Here is an 18,331-nt window from a genome sequence, read left to right as displayed (position 1 = left end):
GGGGCGATTGTTATTGGCCGAACGGGGTTTCAGTCTACTCAGGGACCAGAAGGGTCAGAGAAAAGGTAAATGGAGAGAATTACGCAAACGAAAAATGCAACTGCAAGGATTTGAAAATGCAGGGTGAAAAAGAAAATGGAATTGGGATAAGGAAATACTTATTTAAATGTGTGCTTAGGAAAAGTATTTATAAACAGATTTATAAGTTGTGTTTTTTAAAATCTCCATTTTTAGGTTAGAAATACGATTTGAAAACACATTTTCATTTTTCAGATTCATTAAAAGATTAATAGATACAATTTACATTCTTTCTTCAATATAACAATTGTATGTTTGAAAGAAAAAAACACTTTTCTAGTATGATTTGAATGTAAAATATGAAAAGGCTGGTTTTCTTTTTTACTGATTCTTTAAAGGAATAGTACACCCAAAACATGATTAGCCTTCATTTTCTACTCACCCCCATGCTGAACAACACTCTGGAGTACTTTTTTGATATCTCAAATGCATCTGGAGATCTGGGAGGCTTCTTGCTGTCTGCTGACATTCAAATAATGGAGGTCCATGGTGCCTGAGACAGAAAGGTCTATAAAAGTCCACAAAAAACGTGTCAATATTCCTCCATACTGCTCGTCCAATGTATTCCAAGTGTCCTGAGTGGGTGGCATCCAGAATTTACTCGAAACGAAGTCATTTAGAATGTTTTTAGAGCATAAACAGTAGTGTATAGGATTTCCTGAAAGCGCGCACATGCGCGTTCACGACGCTACGGAAGCCGGCACACCAAACCAGATGAAAGTGCGCATTCAGCGTCTGCTCTGCCAATAATGCAAGCGTAGAAGAAGAAATGTGCTGTTTACCTGTGCAAAGAAAGAAACAACGAAAGAAAAATGTCTGAGGACTTCAGTGTTGAGGAAGAGCATGAGTTCTTTGCCGAGCTGAATGCGTTTGGTCTGCCGGCTTCCGTAGCGTTGTGAACGCGCATGTGCGCGCTTTCAGGAAATCCTATACACTACTGTTTATGCTCTAAAAACATTCTAAATGACTTCGTTTCGAGTAAATTCTGGATGCTACCCACTCAGGACACTTGGAATACATTGGACGAGCAGTATGGAGGAATATTGACACGTTTTTGTGGACTTTTATGGACCTTTCTGTCTCGGGCACCATAGACCTCCATTATTTGAATGTCAGCAGACAGCAAGAAGCCTCCCAGATCTCCAGATGCATTTGAGATATCAAAAAAGTACTCCAGAGTGTTGTTCAGCATGGGGGTGAGTAGAAAATGAAGGCTAATCATGTTTTGGGTGTACTATTCCTTTAAGTCCTCCATACTCAGTAGGGGAGCTAAATGAAATGTTTCTTTTTGTTTGTTTGTGTGTTTGTTTTTTCATGGGGGCACAGAGCAAAATAATAACAAACACATACAAAAAAAGGACAAGACTGCATCGTGGTGCATGATGCATGGGGGTTGTGAAAGTTTTGGCTGATTTAGACTTTTTTATATATATATTCCCCCCTGTAGTTTCTTCCACTAATTGAAACGTCTTTAAAGTTTGGGGGTCCTTGGCCTGGAAAACTTTAGACCCCTGGTTTAGTGTAATAATGAAGCCATAAAGCCAAGGTTGCAGACTCCCGATCTAACAGAGGAAAACTAAGATTCTGTCTTAGTTAATTTTAAAGCTGACTGTAATTTCAATATAAATTTTTAGGTAAATTTCAAAGGAGAAATATTAAATTTGTCCTAGGGACGAACAAGTGACGGTCTCCCCTGTCAGTAAATATGATCATAAGAAATTCATTTCGTATTACACTGTGAAAACTGACTTCAAATTTCATAATATCAGCGTATTTACACTTAATTTTAGCAGGTAGATAAGAGGAACTCTCAATTGAATGAGAATTTTGCTCTTAAAATAAGATAATTCATTTTATGTATGTGAAATATATTTGAAATATTTTTTTCTTATTTTAAACATAAATCCCCTTATTCCATCTGAAAATCGTCTTACCTCCTTAAATTTAAGTGGAAATACACTAGTTTGAAGAAAAATGTACTTACTTGTATTTAAATGTTTGTAGTGTATGTTTCCAGTACAGGGCCCATAACAGAGGCCAGGACCAGCTCTACAGGGACACTGGCCCCAGTTGGCCCCTGTATAGAACCGCCCATGGATGTACTGCCTGGTAACAAAGTATGTATTTCCACTGCAGGGATGTATGAAAACATAATAGTTTTTGAACGCACATGGAAAAGAAACTCGCCTATACTGTTTTATGTCAGGCACACTCGTGTCAATCACATCACAAGAGCCACAACAAGCAATCAATAATTAGCATACATGGTGGCAGTTGAATATAGATTCTCATACATTTAAGTTGCGAGTGGTTCCACCTTACATATGAACGCAGCTTGCAAGCCATTTATTATTTGTCCTTGTATGTATTTTCATCTCATAGGAAGCAGTTTCTAATCCCGACTTGATTAATAAGTTCTTCTACTTTAGCTCTTAATAAATGGTCAAAGATTATATGAATATACAATATTTATCTGTATACAATACCTATCTGTTGTGGATCTTTATCTCACCTAAAGAAAATGCCATAAAGGTGTAATGTTTTGGGGTTTTTTCACCTAAACCATGGTACAGAGATTTCTGTTTTCGCCTTATAATTCTTGAGAAACAGCATTTTTTCTTTTCGTTCGCAGTTAAAACAAAACTAGTATAACTGAGTTGTTGAAGGATACAAATTAAAAGGGTAACAATATAATCCAGAGTTGTGTTAGTTTTAAAACCATTTCAAACTGCTTAATCAAGTATTAAATTATTTTTTTCATCATTTGAAAATAGCTAAAAATCTTTTTTCAAGATTATAAATATTTCCTCCACACAATTTGAACATTTGCTTTCATTTTTTGACTTGTTTTAAATGACATTTTTACCTATTGTGTATTTTTAAAAATCATAAAGAGATCAGAATCCAAACAATGTTCTTCAAAAACCGAGACTACTTGTTGTACTGGCTGCTTGGTAGGTCTGGCGTTAAGTTTACTGAATGTTTGACCCCAAGAAAAATCTCAGGGCAAAGTAACACATCACCTAAGCATTCACATCTTCACAGGATGTTGCACCCAGATTTCCCAGGGGAGGATTTTACTAAAAATAATTTGATTATGTCATAATGCTCACTTCCACTTGTTGTATAGATAATGCAAATTCAAACGAATTATTTATTTTAATGAATCAGTACGTACTTATTTTGATATAATTACAATGAAAATTGGCTTAAAAAATTAATTTGATCTTGATTATTATCTGAATCATATTAAAAACTGCCTTTTATATTTAGGCTATATATATATATATATATATATATATATATATATATATATATATATATATAATTGGGAAAAACTCCATTGGATGTAATACATAAGAGATTATTTATTCTCAGTAACCTGGTCATAAAAAAAAAAAAAGATTTGGTGAGTTTTGAGGATATTTTTGGCCAAGGTTATACAGTTCCAAAACAGTCTTTAGTATCAATAAAGTAAGACTGTAACGAAGAGCAGTAAATGAAAACATATACTATGAAATGTGTTGCTTAAGCTGTTGTAATTCAATTTGAATTTAATTTGTATGTTAAAACTTAACAACAGTTATATATAGTGTGGTAGGGAAAAAATCAATGGAGGCCAATCATAGCTAACATTTGTGTGAATCAAAACCTCATGATATTGGCTGGATGTCTTCCCTCCTCTCTTTTAGATCAGTTCCTGGCTTATTACTGTGAATGAATCCAAAATCTAAAAATAAGCAAAAGTATGATATTGTGCAGGAGAGTTGTTAAAACCGGCCAAAATTAGATTTTTTTTTAAATTAGGGTACCTTTGTTTCCTGTCAAATCATTGGCATCAATCGTAGAGACAAACACTATTTGTACATAGGTTTATCTGTGTGCATAAGATGCAGCTACTTGGTAAGTGGTAAGAACAAAAGGGTTGTTGCATTTTATATGTGCTCAGAAATCATAATCTTGAAGCTCAGTTTCCAATAAAACAACCAGAGATTACACTTTAGAAGTGGAAACAGCAGCATTAAAATCCACTGTTATTACCATATAAGTGAAATAAACTTTATTTGCCCTTTTGTGATTTTGTTTTCTATTAAATGGGTCACCAATATAGTTTGATGTTATTAAAAGAATGCCGTACTTTTAAAAATGAAAGAAATGCAAGAAAATTATTTAGTTGATTTGATCTGTTTTGGGGAAAGATCTGAGAATTTGTGTTGCTGCAATCTTAACCACACTAACTAAGGCAACACAGGTAGAAATGGGAGACATCCCTCTAGACCTGAAAAGAGATAAACTTGAGCTCACATACAGGGGTGCTGGAAATCTAAATGTTTTAAAGGTAGTAGTTTTGACTGAAGCAAAGGCTAAATCAGGAGACTAAAATAATGAATAAATGGTTTACACTTTTACTAATATATCGGGTTGAGGTATATTTAAATATAATGAAACTAAACAAAGAGTAGGAAGAGAGTACAAAAGGACACCTGGCAGGTCAATATTTAAGAGGCAAATATTACACTTACTTCAATATTTATACAGCCGGGTCCAAAGATAAAAAAAAAGACAGGGTGGGAATAGGAGTATAAAAATTAAAAATTAATGTAAGTATTGAGGATACACTCAGTTTTCTGTGTAGACAGCAAAGATTATTGCAATTATTGTAAAACTGCAACGAGTTAAAGAAGTAAGACCAGGCAGAGTAGAGTGTTGATTGTTTATTGTTAGAAATTCGTAAAAGTTCATTTAGATCACAGAGACTTCACAGAAAGGTGAGATTTTGCTGGATACCAGCTGATGCAGATATAAAAGGATATGGGAGAGCAAGCAAAATAGTTGAAAGATCAACTCGGATGATCGATATTATAAATATGATAAGGGAGGAGCAAAGACAATAAATGGCAGGACAAGTGGGGCATGAATAAAAGCAGAAGGAAGTATTACAGTGTGCAGATATCTAGTGGTAAGAATCAAAGAGGGGTGAGGGTTTCAAGCAGATTGAGATTTGATCATACGAGGTTTAAAGCAAAACCAACATATTATCATCTCATCCTAAGGAAAGAGGATGAGATGAAATCAAAAGATATGATAGCAAAATCGGTTTATTAGGAACAACATTAGAAAGGCTTAAAGCAGGTGTATTCAACTTTTTCCAGGCCAGGGACCCCCAAACTGATGGCGACATGGAGCGTGAACCCTCTACTTACATATATTGGGAAAATGACGGCCTAGTGGTTAGGGCATAGGACTTTGAATCCTGAGATTGGGAGTATGATCCCCCACTCTCCTAGACTGCCACTCTTAGACCCTTAAAGGAATAGTACACCCAAAACATGATTAGCCTTTATTTTCTACTCACCCCCATGCTGAACAACACTCTGGAGTACTTTTTTGATATCTCAAATGCATCTGGAGATCTGGGAGGCTTCTTGCTGTCTGCTGACATTCAAATAATGGAGGTCTATGGTGACCGAGACAGAAAGGTCTATAAAAGTCCACAAAAACGTGTCAATATTCCTCCATACTGCTCGTCCAATGTATTCCAAGTGTCCTGAGTGGGTAGCATCCAGAATTTACTCGAAACGAAGTCATTTAGAATGTTTTTAGAGCATAAACAGTAGTGTATAGTATTTCCTGAAAGCGCGCGCCAGCGCCTTCAGGACGCTACGGAAGCCGGCAGACCAAACCAGATGAAAGTGCGCATTCAGCGTCTGCTCTGCCGATAATGCGAGCGTAGAAGAAGAAATGTGCTGTTTACCTGTGCAAAGAAAGAAACAACGAAAGAAAAATGTCTGAGGACTTCAGTGTTGAGGAAGAGCAGGAGTTCTTTGCCGAGCTTAATGCGCTGGTTTGGTCTGCCGGCTTCCGTAGTATCGTGAACGCGCATGTGCGCGCTTTCAGGAAATCCTATACACTACTGTTTATGCTCTAAAAACATTCTAAATGACTTCGTTTCGAGTAAATTCTGGATGCTACCCACTCAGGACACTTGGAATACATCGGACGAGCAGTATGGAGGAATATTGACACGTTTTTGTGGACTTTTATGGACCTTTCTGTCTCGGGCACAATAGACCTCCATTATTTGAATGTCAGCAGACAGCAAGAAGCCTCCCAGATCTCCAGATGCATTTGAGATATCAAAAAAGTACTCCAGAGTGTTGTTCAGCATGGGGGTGAGTAGAAAATGAAGGCTAATCATGTTTTGGGTGTACTATTCCTTTAACCCCACACTGCTCCCTGGGCGCCGCACAATGGCAGCCCACTGCTCCCCAAGGGGATGGGTTAAATGCAGAGATAACTTTCTCCTATGTGAGATTAATAATGTTAATTATTATTTTTTTTTTTTATATTGTATGAAATTGCGTCAAATCAAACTGGTCCTATAGTCACTCTATTACAGATGGAGTAATGTAACAAAAGTAATTTGGCCCTGGGATTATTAAAGTATTTCTGATTCTGATTCCTGGTTGATGGGACAGGTGTTGTGAGTGGAACTGTGCCCAGCTTGAAAGAGCTCCTGTGTGTCGCTGAATGTGTGCATTGATGACTGAAAGATATCTTTTGCCTCCATTTATCTGTTTATCAGTGTGTTGAATTCATGTTAATGTGTATTTAAAGAAATTTCAATTACTGGAAAAATTTGCAGGGGCAAATATAAAAAAAAAGTCTGATTAACCAAGACATTTGTGACCCCCTATCAGTACCTCTGTGGACCCCCTAGGGGTCGTGGACCCCCTGTTGAAGACCTCCGACGTAAAGCAAACAGAAAGCTGTTAATTAAAAAATATATAGATATAGCCCCTATATTAGGGGATTTATTTAAAACTGTATCCTTAGAATTAGTATTATTCTTATATCTAAGATATAGCAGGCCCCGATACAGTAGGTGGCAGCATGTAGCTTAAAGTCATTATAGCAATCTGCCACAAACCAAAACGAAGAAGAATGAAGTAGACCCTGGAGTATCCGAGCAGCCCATAAACGCACCATTCCTGTACCTTCCCCTCATTGCTGGCCTGCCCCAGAACGCCTCATGATCCGGAGCTATCGTTCACTTTTACCAGCGTCAAAACGCATTTTCCGTTCAGGTAAGAAGGGGAGCTCACATCCCTTGGGGTATTCCACGCGCTTGGGGGCTCCGAGGTTAAATGGCTGAAATTTTGCTTAAACAATGGTTCCTCAGCAGATTCAGACACAACTCTGCTTTTGGTTTGTCACGGTTGCGCTGTCTGTCGTCGCAACGTTCATCTGTTTGAACGAAAAAGGTAACGTGAAGGAAACTTGCTAAATTAATTTTTACTCGCATTGCTAAATGTCTGTAGCTGTAGTTGAAATTTCGGGTGCGTTCAAAGACCTGATAAGGGGTGTATTTTAGGACCCAGCAGACACCTAGCATAATACGCGGAGATAGGTAACGTTAACGTCAGAGGACTGATCAGAGGTCAGTTTGGGAATCCGTCTGCCTCAGTTAATGGCTTCACTAAGTGCTGCGGAAGCTGATCCCCATTCCTCTGACCTAAAAACACTTCGCTACGTACTTTTACAGCGACGAGTGGCCGCTAGCAAGCAAGTAGTTGACCAATACGTCGTTTTGTTATGAAGCTAAAGTTTTGCTCTGTGATTATAAGCTCTTCCAAGCTATCAAAATGGCAGCTGATAAATGTTTGGGTTAGCTTTCTATGGAGCCCCGACCGACATTCCTCGGAGTCTGCCTCTCCATTCAGCCCCAGTGGATAGGGGACAGGCTATAAACTGGAGCAGCTATGCAAGCCAACACGACGCGAGGCTTCCTTTGGTCGGACATAGAGACCAGGACCCTCCTCAACATCTGGGGGGAACAAGACATCCAGACGGCGCTGGATGGAAACTTCCGAAACAGCTTCGTCTACCGAGACGTTTCCCGCAGGCTGGGGGCCATGGGCTTCGAGAGGACCCCAGAGCAATGCAGGGTCCGGATTAAAAGCCTCAAGAGGCAGTACCTGCTAGCAAAGGAGGGGAACCTGCGGAATAACGGACAGTACCACAAGATCTGCAAGTTTTATGACATCATGGAGGGGATTTTGAGCAACCGAGCGGCTCTGGACCCGCAGGAGTTGATGGACAGCGGGGCGGGAGATGGTCTGGAGGAGGATGGAGAAGATGCTCAGGACGGATACTCTGAGGGCGCAGGGGAGGCTCCTTATCCTGCTGAGACTGAAGTCAAGCTGGAATACCCAGCTGCCCCCATCCCGATCCCTGTTAAAGTCACAGTAGGCAACACCAGTAAGTACATCCTGCTCATTTACTGCTTGATCCACAGTTTTATTGTCATTACACTGTCACAAGCAGGGGCGGAGCTAGATGGGGGGCCAGGGGTTGCCATGGCCACCCTTAGCCAATAATTGGCCACCCCTGTGGCCATTTCCCCCTCTAATACTGACTGGAAGCAGTAATACTCTGAAGGGGAATGTTCAAACTTATTTAACATTTAATTTTTTCATATATTAACAACTACTTGACAACAGAAATACTGGTTAATTCTGCACATCAATATAAAAATATTAAAGATGATAGATACAGAATTCATGCTCTTTTTAGAAGTACATTTTGAAGTATTTGAGGGAAAAAGAAAATTATCATCTAGGAGTCTTCAGTGAAATCATAGATAAATAACTACTCTAATAGTAACATAAAAATGTGTTAAATGTGGATATTAGTAGATTTAAATATCATTTTTTTTGCAGAATGATTATCGAGAAAAGTAGGTGACAATTGAAATATGTTTGCCCCAGAACTCAAACCTGAAAGAATTTTGTCCACTGTACCTTTTATTTACACAGCATAGACATTTAAATATATATGTCTATTTGTTAGCAAAGGCTGCAGGAAAGTATAGTTTGTCTTTATTTAGAAAATATGTAAGTTGTGCGTGTTCCTGTTGGAACAGTGTAGATTCACCCTGAGGTTCTGGTGCCTTTCAGCCACCCCTATTAGGATTTTCTGGCTACGCCTCTGCTCCCAAGTACAGCAAACAATGTCCTTATTCCCCCTCTGAGGAAAATTAATTTATTTAAAGAAATTACCAAATTAGAAGTTGTTTTTGTATCTGTTTATGTTGATGATTTTAGATTACAGCTGATTAAACCCATAAATGTAACTGTCATAAAGTTTGATAATCATAAAAAGGAAGCATTGCATTAGTTGATATGCTAAAGCATCAACAATCATTTAATTATTAAAGCTTTCTCAGAGATTACGTTTGTATGCACAAATTCATTGATTAGATCGAGCAAAAACTAAATCAATATATAATCTGGATAGGTTTATACTGGAGCATACAATTAAATAATCCGAGTATGGCCTGTGTTTACTTGGATCAGGCTTTATTCAGAATATGACTCTGAAAACAACAAAGCTGGAAATGCTTTGGAATAAAAGCACGTCATGGTCAGATTATTGGTTTTTGAGCAAATGTAAACATATTTGGATTTGTTCCTCTTTTTTTTTTAGTCTGAATTGATTTTTAATCCAATGAAGGAGTTTTGTGTTGTCAGCTTTCACTACAGGGGTAAAAACCATAAATTAGGATAAAGTCAGGACAGACCACTTTATTCTGACCTCTGCTGACCAGCTGTATGGAAATCCTTTGGGGAAATTAGTTTTTTTGATTAATGGTGAGGATTTATTATTTCAATGAACAAAAATAAACACTTTAAATACATCAACATGTTAAAATCTATATTTTTAAAATCTTTTTCAAAGTTATTTTAGAATCCATTGAGAATATGGATGGCTCTGATTTAGATATTGGCTTTAAATCCAACAGAAAATCATACATTTTCAAAATGTAGGTATCAAAGCACTTTCCATAACCCTTCAGTTATTCTGCATGTTGGTGAATGTATTTGTAAGCACTGTGGGATTTCAAAGTTTGTTCAGTATTTGAACCACTGATCCAAAAAAATAAATAAATAAATAAAAAATAGCCAATTTCTTGCACATTTAATCGGTTTGTCTCTTATCAGAAATAAAGTGTATAATATAAAGATGCATTTATGCTGGCTCACTTATGTTCTGAAATCCTTTTTCCAGGCATTTCTGCAAAACCAACTAACAGTAGCCAAGTAGCTGGTAATTTTCCACCCAGAGCCCCTAAACGACCCAGGAAGAGGCGCTCCAACTTCCCCATGGAGAAACTAATGGAGCAGTTCCTGGAGCAGAGCGCCCAGGCTGAGGAAAACTTCTACCGCATGGAGGAGCAGCGCCTGCAGGCGGAGGATCGGCGCAGAGAAGCGGAGCACGCCAGAGAGCTGCACATGCTCCAGATACTGGCTCAGATGTTCTCCAGCAGAAGCAGCTCCTCCTCGTCATCTGCTCCCCCCAAACCGACCCCTCCTACCCGACCTCCGGTTATCTCCAGCACCCCCCCGTCACATCATACCCGGGGCTCCACTGGGCATCTCAAACACCCTGCATCCCTGACAGACTATTTCAGCCAACCCGTGAGCTCAGATCCTCAAACTTTAGGTATCAGATCGGGCAGCGTGTGTGAGGAGAGAACAAAAGGCAGCGCAGGTGTGATGTACAGGTGCTGGTCATAAAATTAGAATATCATGAAAAAGTAGATTGATTTCAGTAATTCCATTTAAAAAGTGAAACTTGTATATTATATTCATACATTACATACAAACTCATATATTTCAGATGTTTATTTTGTTTAATTTTGATGATTACAAATGACAACAAATGAAAATCTCAAATTCATCATATCAGAAAATTAGAATATTACTGAAGACCAATAAAAACAAAGGATTTATAGAAATGTTGGCCAACTGAAAAGTATGAACATGAAAAGTATGAGCATGTACAGCACTCAGTATTTAGTTGGGCCTCCTTTGGCCTGTATTACTGCAGCAATTCGGCGTGGCATGGAGTCGATCAGTCTGTGGCACTGCTCAGGTGTTATGATAGCCCAGGTTGCTCTAATAGTGGCTTTTAGCTCTTCTGAATTGTTGGGTCTGGTGTATTGCATCTTCTTCTTCACAATACCCCATAGATTTTCTATGGGGTTAAGGTCAGGAGAGTTTGCTGGCCAATTAAGAACAGGGATACCATGGTCCTTCAACCAGGTACTGGTAGCTTTGGCACTGTGTGCAGGTGCCAAGTCCTGTTGGAAAATGAAATCTGCATCTCCAAAAAGTTGGTCAGCTGCAGGAAGCATGAAGTGCTCTAAAACTTCCTGGTATGTGGCTGCGTTGACCCTGGACCTCAGAAAACACAATGGACCAACACCAGCAGATGACATGGCACCCCAAACCATCACTGACTGTGGAAACTTTACACTGGACTTCAAGCAACGTGGATGAAGTGCCTCTCTTCTTTTCCTCCAGACTCTGGGACCTTGATTTCCAAAGGAAATGCAAAATTTACTTTCATCAGAGAACATGACTTTGGACCACTCACCAGCAGTCCAGTCCTGTTTCTCTTTAGCCCAGGCAAGACGCTTCTGACGCTGTCTGTGGTTCAAGAGTGGCTTGACACAAGGAATGCGACAGCAGAAACCCATGTCTTTCATACGTCTGTGTGTGGTGGTTCTTGAAGCACTCACTCCAGCTGCAGTCCACTCTTTGTGAATCTCCCCCACATTTTTGAAGGGGTTTTGTTTCACAATCCTCTCCAGGGTGCGGTTATCTCTCTTGCTTGTACACTTTTTTCGACCACATCTTTTCCTTCCCTTCGCCTCTCTATTAATGTGCTTGGACACTGAGCTCTGTGAACAGCCAGCCTCTTTAGCGATGACCTTTTGTGTCTTGCCCTCCTTGTGCAAGGTGTCGATGGTCGTCTTTTGGACAACTGTCAAGTCAGCAGTCTTCCCCATGATTGTGTAGCCTATAGAACTAGACTGAAAGACCATTTAAAGGCTTTTGCAGGTGGTTTGAGTTAATTAGCTGATTAGAGTGTGGTACCAGGGGCCATCAATTTTGAACCTTTTCACAATATTCTAATTTTCTGATATGATGAATTTGAGATTTTCATTTGTTGTCATTTGTAATCATCAAAATTAAACAAAATAAACATCTGAAATATATGAGTTTGTATGTAATGTATGAATATAATATACAAGTTTCACTTTTTAAATGGAATTACTGAAATCAATCTACTTTTTCATGATATTCTAATTTTATGACCAGCACCTGTAAACTGTCAGCAGTGATCCTGTTCATTTTCAAAACACATTGTATCAGTCTGTGTCCTGATTACTCAGCAATTGTACAGAAAAAAAAAAAAGCCTCTATTCAATTCTTATCGACACCAATTTATTTATTATTTGATCTGGCTTTTTTTTTCCTGGTGGACTGATGATGCAGAAACAAATTCAAAGATTTTTAAGAACACAGTTTTGGATTCATTCTTAATTTGCTGTAATCCACGGATGCTCTAAAACAATGCATCTAAATGCTTAGTTGCACCTATGAGACTAACATACTGGGCCTGTTCCTGCCCTCAAGAACAGCCCATCTAGGTGATGTTTTCTAGGTGAATCTAAGGGTAGGCTTTCTCCTTCATTATTTCATCCTTTTTGTGTTTGAAAGTTACACTAGCTGTAAAACTGACCCTCTGCATGATGCTGCCACCACCATGGTTGGCAGTTAAGGATTCTTGGGTTTAAACAGCTTCAATAGTGAATCTTTGTTTTGACTGAATGTAGAACTTTTCTCATTAAAGCATTTGGGTGCAAAATATTCATCAAAATGAAAGTTGCCAGATTTGGAACAGGGATGTTTTTTATGGTCAGCACCCTGTGAGTCCATCAAGATTTTTTAACGGGTTTCCAGTTCCTAACAGATTAGGGCCTTGGTGTTTTCTAAAAATCAAGCTTGGGCTTAATTATCTGTTCTAACAGGACAAACTACTTACTGAATGGATAAACCACGGTTGATCTCGATTTCGGAACACTGTTGAAATGGTTTGCAGGCTGCTTGGAATGAAGCTTTCTGTCTGGAAACCAACCAATTTGCATGAGCTAAACAGAGTGGTCGGATATCCAGCTGTACTCTTCAACTCCTGCTTTCTCAGACTCTGTTAAAGCATCCGAGTTACGAAGCCGGTCAGTTTTTCCAGACTTCTCTGTGAACCTGAATCTTCTGGCAACAGAGTTTGGGAGTTTGGAAAAGCCATGTCCACACAGAGAGCTTAGTCTGATTAATAAGTTTGTCTAACAAGGTGAACTTTAGTACATATGCTCAATAATGTGTATGAAAGGACTGTAAAGGTAGATAATTATGGAGTAAAAGTCCCCTTTAGCTAACACCTGTTGTATCATAAGCCCACCATGAAGAAATGCTTTGACCAAAGGCCAAATTTACTGTGATCTTCATGCAAATACATGGACTTTTAACTTTAAATTAAAACTGGTTTGTTGTATTCTGCTCTGAAAATCTCTTTTTTTTTTCTTCCCTCAGTTTTTGAGCATTACCACGGTGTGGGCTCCTCATCACACAGAGGAATGGACGATGACATCATCTCACTAGTAAAGAGTATTGTTCCTCCACTGACGTCAAAAAAGCACAAAGGACAAGATGGCCGTATTGGGATCATTGGGGGATGCAAAGAGTAAGTCACATGAAGATCCACTCCTCTTTCTCACACTACCTGCAGAAAATATTTGGCTGGAATCTCATCTTCTTTTTTCTTTAGTTACACAGGAGCTCCATATTTCGCCGCTATTTCTGCACTCAAAGTGGTAAGCTGTAAATCTTATAACTTATGTTGCATTTTCAGCATCAATATTAGATGGATTTATTTCTTTATTTTTGTCTTAAGGGGGGTGACTTGTCACATGTGTTCTGCACCAAAGAAGCTGCGACTGTGATAAAATCCTACAGCCCTGAGCTCATAGTGCACCCTGTCCTGTAAGTACATCAGCTGGGCTGTGGTTTGACAGGAGACATTAAATATGAGAATAAAAATCTGATTAAAGATACCAAGACAATATTTCTGTCATAATATGACAGGTGGACAACTTACAGAGAGGATATCGTCACATTAAGCAGATAACTTTGTGTGTTTATGAGCTTTCCTAGTGGACTATAAAATATCCAGGATATTGTTGTTAATTAAATTGATGCTGAGTAATGGGCATAATGCTCTACTGATGGATGTGTCTCTAGAACATGGGGGAAAATCCATCAAAATGATCTTTAATGTTTTTATGAAGGGAATGTTACATCCATAGATGGTATCATCCTCACTTTTGATCTCTGTTTTGTGTTACTCAAAAAAACATAAATATGTTTGTATGTCCTTTAAAAAAACAAACAAAAAAAAACATGTCACTGTGTTTTATGATTATTAAGGGACAGTCCAAATGCTGTGGAAGAAATAGAAATGTGGCTCCCGAGACTCCATGGCCTTGTAGTCGGACCAGGTCTGGGCAGAGAAGATGGCTTACTGAAAACAGCCAAGGTATGTGGAATAGATTAATTCCTCTAAACATCCGAGCCTGGCGTTGAAATCCACCCTGAGTGATCAGATCTCTGCTGGCTGCTTTTACATGCAAAGGAACACATGCTCATTTTACACTGCAGGATATCTGCTGGGCAGCAAACAGGAAACTGACACAGTCCTTTCAGTGGTGATCAAACCTCCCAGACTCTTTACCTCATTGGTGTTACCTCTGCTGTGTGTGTTTGTCCATTTGTTTTTCCTTTTTTTTTCTTACAATACGTCTGGTTTGTTACAGACTTTGAATATTTTAATCCCTAAATCCTGCAGTAAAGATCCCACCACAATCAGCAGCTCAACGCATTTCAGTCGCCACCTCCCATAATCCGCCGGTTAATATAATCCAGTTTGATTATTTTGAATTATACCCTTACAATGCTGTTCCTTTTTTTCCTAGATTATCCATCAGCTGTTTTAGTTCCTAAAAGCAAGGTTTAATGAATAACTAGTTGAGCAGCTTTAGGGGAGTCTCAGCAGGTCGGTGTTAGGGCTCTCGGTTTGCCTCTGAATAGACTGTGTTTAAACAACTAAACTGATGGCAAGAAAATATTTTCCAGACCAGCTGTGAAGAAACACTCCAACGAGAACTGTCCTTGAAAGGGTTTGAGCACATTTACACCTTTAATCCCCCGGATGCAATCCGGATTAATCTATCTGCTAGTTAGGGAAGGAGTCACATGCTAACAGTTTGATTGCAGCTACAAAATGCACCAGTGTAGCCTTGGCTAGACGTGATTTAGTTTGACTGAGTCTTTGTTTTGTTTCTTAAGTCAGGTTGTTGGATATTATTTGAATGAAATATTTACTGTCATACGGTTTCATGGCTAAAGTCTGTTAAGTCATGATGTTGCATCTTTTTTTCTTACAGGAAGTGATTGAAAGGTCTAAGGCAAGGGATATTCCTATTGTCATTGATGCAGTAAGTCTGAATCAAATTCAAGTTCCTGTTCCTGGTCTTCATTTGAAAAGTCATACAGGCTTTGGTTTTCAACAGGACGGATTATGGCTCATCACACAACAACCGTCTATCATCCAAGGTTATCAGAAGGGCATCCTGACCCCTAACTTCATGGAGTTCACCAGACTGTTCGAGGCTTTTGTGAGTTTACTTTTTATTTTCTTGCTGGAGCTGTTTTGTTTGTGATTTCTTGACACGTTGAGTTTATCTCTGACTTCTAATTTCAGCACCATGAGCCCTTGAATAGCAGCGACCACAGGCGCAGTGTCATGCAGCTCAGTGGAGCTTTGGGCAACCTCACCTTGGTGCTAAAAGGGGAACAGGACCTTATCTCAGACGGCAGTAAAGGTTGGTTTTATGAATTCTACAAAATCTTTGTTTATTTAATGCAAGAGGATTTTAGACTTCTAGTTTGTGAGCACTTATTCTGGGTTATTTCCTTTAGTGTACTCCTGCAGTGTGGAGGGCAGTGGGAGAAGGTGTGGTGGACAGGGGGATCTTCTGTCTGGCTCTATGGGAGTCCTGGCACATTGGGCTCACACTACCTCAACAGCAGGCCTGATCAGAGGGTGAAGATCTCTTATATTTCTATACAAGGAACTACATTACTCATGGTTTTTAATTGTAGCAAACCTGTAACGGTGTTTATCTGCTTGTTTTTTATTCCTCTCCCAGTATGAACCCTTCAGTGGTTGCAGCGTTCGGTGCCTGTTCCCTCACCAGACAGTGCAACAATCAGGCGTTCCAGCGGCACGGCAGATCCACCACCACCTCAGACATGATCCAGGAGATCGGTCCGGCCTTCAAGAAACTGTTTGAAAGCTGAAGCAGTCAAACGTTCAATAATGATCTGTACACTTAGTCTGTAAAATGTGCTTTCTTCAGGTAGACTTCAAGTTTGGTAGTCACATGCAGTACACGCACATGTTGTTTTAAATGTTTTAAATAAACCAGAAATAAAATCCAACACGTACCCGATGTCTATCACTTAAGTTGTTGTTTTTATTTAATTTAAGCAAAATCCCTCTTTGTTTCAACAAAAGACTGATTGGGCCAAAATAAAAGTGTAGAATTTACTGCTATTATTTCTTAATATTCCAGTAGACTTCTTTTTTTTTAGGTAAATATTTTTGGGATGGAACATAAAGTATTTATCAAGATATTTTCATAAACATTAAGAGGGACCGTTCTTAATTTGTAACGATTAAGATCAAGGTTGTGAAGCTAATGAATTTAGTTTAATGGTACACATGCAGTAAAGCCTTATTTATTTGCATCCTCTTTACTCGTGCAGCAGCTTGATCTTACATTGGAAAAATTCAACTTTGAATTACAAAATATTTATTTGGTAGGGTAAAAATTGTCAGCTGGGCAGGCCAGGCTTAAACTGGAAGGCAACTGGTCTTTCCTCAGCTTTTTTAAAGACATTTCAACAACAGAAGTCTTATGTTAACTCTGCCGTTTTGTAACAGAGCAAGCCTGGTGCGAGTCGACAGAATTAACAGACTCCTGGAATGGTTTTGAAAAGGAATGCATAAGCATTACCATAAAAACCATTAGATAATATCAAAATACAGATCATTTGTTTTAGAGTGATGTCAGGAAAAAAAAGCTGTTTCCCTCCTCATCACAAATGTAAACAGGCAGTTTGCTAAAATGAGAGAAGCAACATGGTGACAAATCAGGCCTCAGTAAAATTCATGTAAATTTGTTGAAACTAGGAAATTTTAACTATCATCATTCATTGGGTCGCTTAACAGGAAAGAACACCAAAGTTTCCACATCTAAACCCTGTAAAAAAAAAAAAAAAAATGGGACACAGGACTATAGATGTTACATGAACAGTTGAGCAAAATGATACCTCTGCACCAAATAAACTATAGTAGTATTTTTGCATCCCTACCAAGGATGCCAAATGGTGTGGTTGTGGCTGTGTAATGCAAGTTAATCTTATTTTATAATTTAAAAAAAGAGAGCTTTTGCATAAAAAAAAGAAAATAAAAATCTACTTTATTCATCCATAAAATGTTATACTTTCTTTTATTAATTTAGAATATAGTCAAACAGAAGGGTTAGGGGAAAAAATGTACAAGCTCCCAATAACATATTTGAAAACCTCTCGCATGCTTTATCCAAGGCTGTTTGCCTTAAATTGATATAAACCTTACGAATTCTTAATTAAAATCACAGCTATTCAAAACCAGTTCTTCAATTTTACTTAAAGTCTCAAAAGTGCATATTTCCTCACTAATTTGCATCTATTTTATTGCTTTTTAAGGTGCTAGTTTTTTCTAAGGATGCTGTTTTTTAGTCACAACCTACATTTAACTTGATCTTGGGCATAAAAAAAAACACTTGTCAGAAGACTTTTCCATAAAATTCTTTCTGGGTGCCTATGGTCTTATGTTTTTGTTTTTTTACTACAAGCTTAAGACGAAAACAGCTGAGTATTTAAATCTCATACCAGAAGAAAACATTGAAAGAGTAACATCTAATTTTCATTTGTTGTCAAGTAAGTTAAATATTCTTCCATTAAAAAAGATACAAATCCTAATAGTTTAAAATTGTAAGATTATATATCTGTTTTGGCAATATTCCTAAGCAGTGCTTAAGCCTTGGTCCATGGTACACTCTTAGCTTAGTTTGCAAACCATAAAGTGAGATTCACACATCAAATTGTAACTTTTATACGATTTTAATTACTGGTCATTTCCTATGCTATGAAAAAATCTACAATATCAATATACGTAAATGAGCGTCTACTGCAATAAAGAACACTATGATGTTGCAAAGTAGCAGCTTGCCTAGAAA

At 38.3% G+C, this 18,331-nt stretch overlaps 1 protein-coding gene across 4 annotated transcripts; it reads left to right on the top strand.

The window, feature by feature from the left end:
• The first annotated feature begins 7,013 nt into the window (after positions 1–7,013).
• naxd (NAD(P)HX dehydratase) lies at positions 7,014–16,507 on the top strand. Of its 4 annotated transcripts, none has more exons than XM_038289677.1 (11): positions 7,351–8,340; positions 10,150–10,584; positions 13,521–13,671; positions 13,756–13,801; positions 13,882–13,970; positions 14,415–14,523; positions 15,431–15,481; positions 15,557–15,661; positions 15,748–15,868; positions 15,966–16,089; positions 16,196–16,507. In XM_038289677.1, exons 1-11 carry the CDS (start codon positions 7,842–7,844, stop codon positions 16,344–16,346), a joined length of 1,881 nt encoding a protein of 626 aa, XP_038145605.1. In that variant the 5' UTR covers positions 7,351–7,841; the 3' UTR covers positions 16,347–16,507. The 4 variants fall into 4 exon arrangements, with proteins under 4 accessions (XP_038145608.1, XP_038145606.1, XP_038145605.1 ...); XM_038289676.1 differs by having other exon boundaries at positions 7,352–8,340; positions 10,150–10,632; XM_038289680.1 differs by lacking the exons at positions 7,351–8,340; positions 10,150–10,584 and adding an exon at positions 7,014–7,166.
• The last annotated feature ends 1,824 nt before the right edge of the window (positions 16,508–18,331 follow it).

Source organism: Cyprinodon tularosa, unplaced genomic scaffold (assembly GCF_016077235.1).
Source record: "Cyprinodon tularosa strain WSP-4 unplaced genomic scaffold, ASM1607723v1 ctg270, whole genome shotgun sequence".
NCBI classification, from domain to species: Eukaryota; Metazoa; Chordata; class Actinopteri; order Cyprinodontiformes; family Cyprinodontidae; genus Cyprinodon; species Cyprinodon tularosa.
Note: the sequence above shows the minus strand (reverse complement) of the source record. Positions and strands in the feature narration are given on the sequence as shown.

What these genes read in the sequence shown, in the direction of transcription:
- naxd (XM_038289676.1), top strand. Translation starts at nt 7,842, where the DNA reads ATGCAAGCCAACACGACGCGAGGCTTCCTTTGGTCGGACATAGAGACC. An exon ending in AGTCACAGTAGGCAACACCA is followed by an intron (nt 8,341 to 10,149) that starts GTAAGTACATCC and finishes TCCTTTTTCCAG; the next exon opens with GCATTTCTGCAAAACCAACT. An exon ending in CCAGACTGTTCGAGGCTTTT is followed by an intron (nt 15,662 to 15,747) that starts GTGAGTTTACTT and finishes TTCTAATTTCAG; the next exon opens with CACCATGAGCCCTTGAATAG.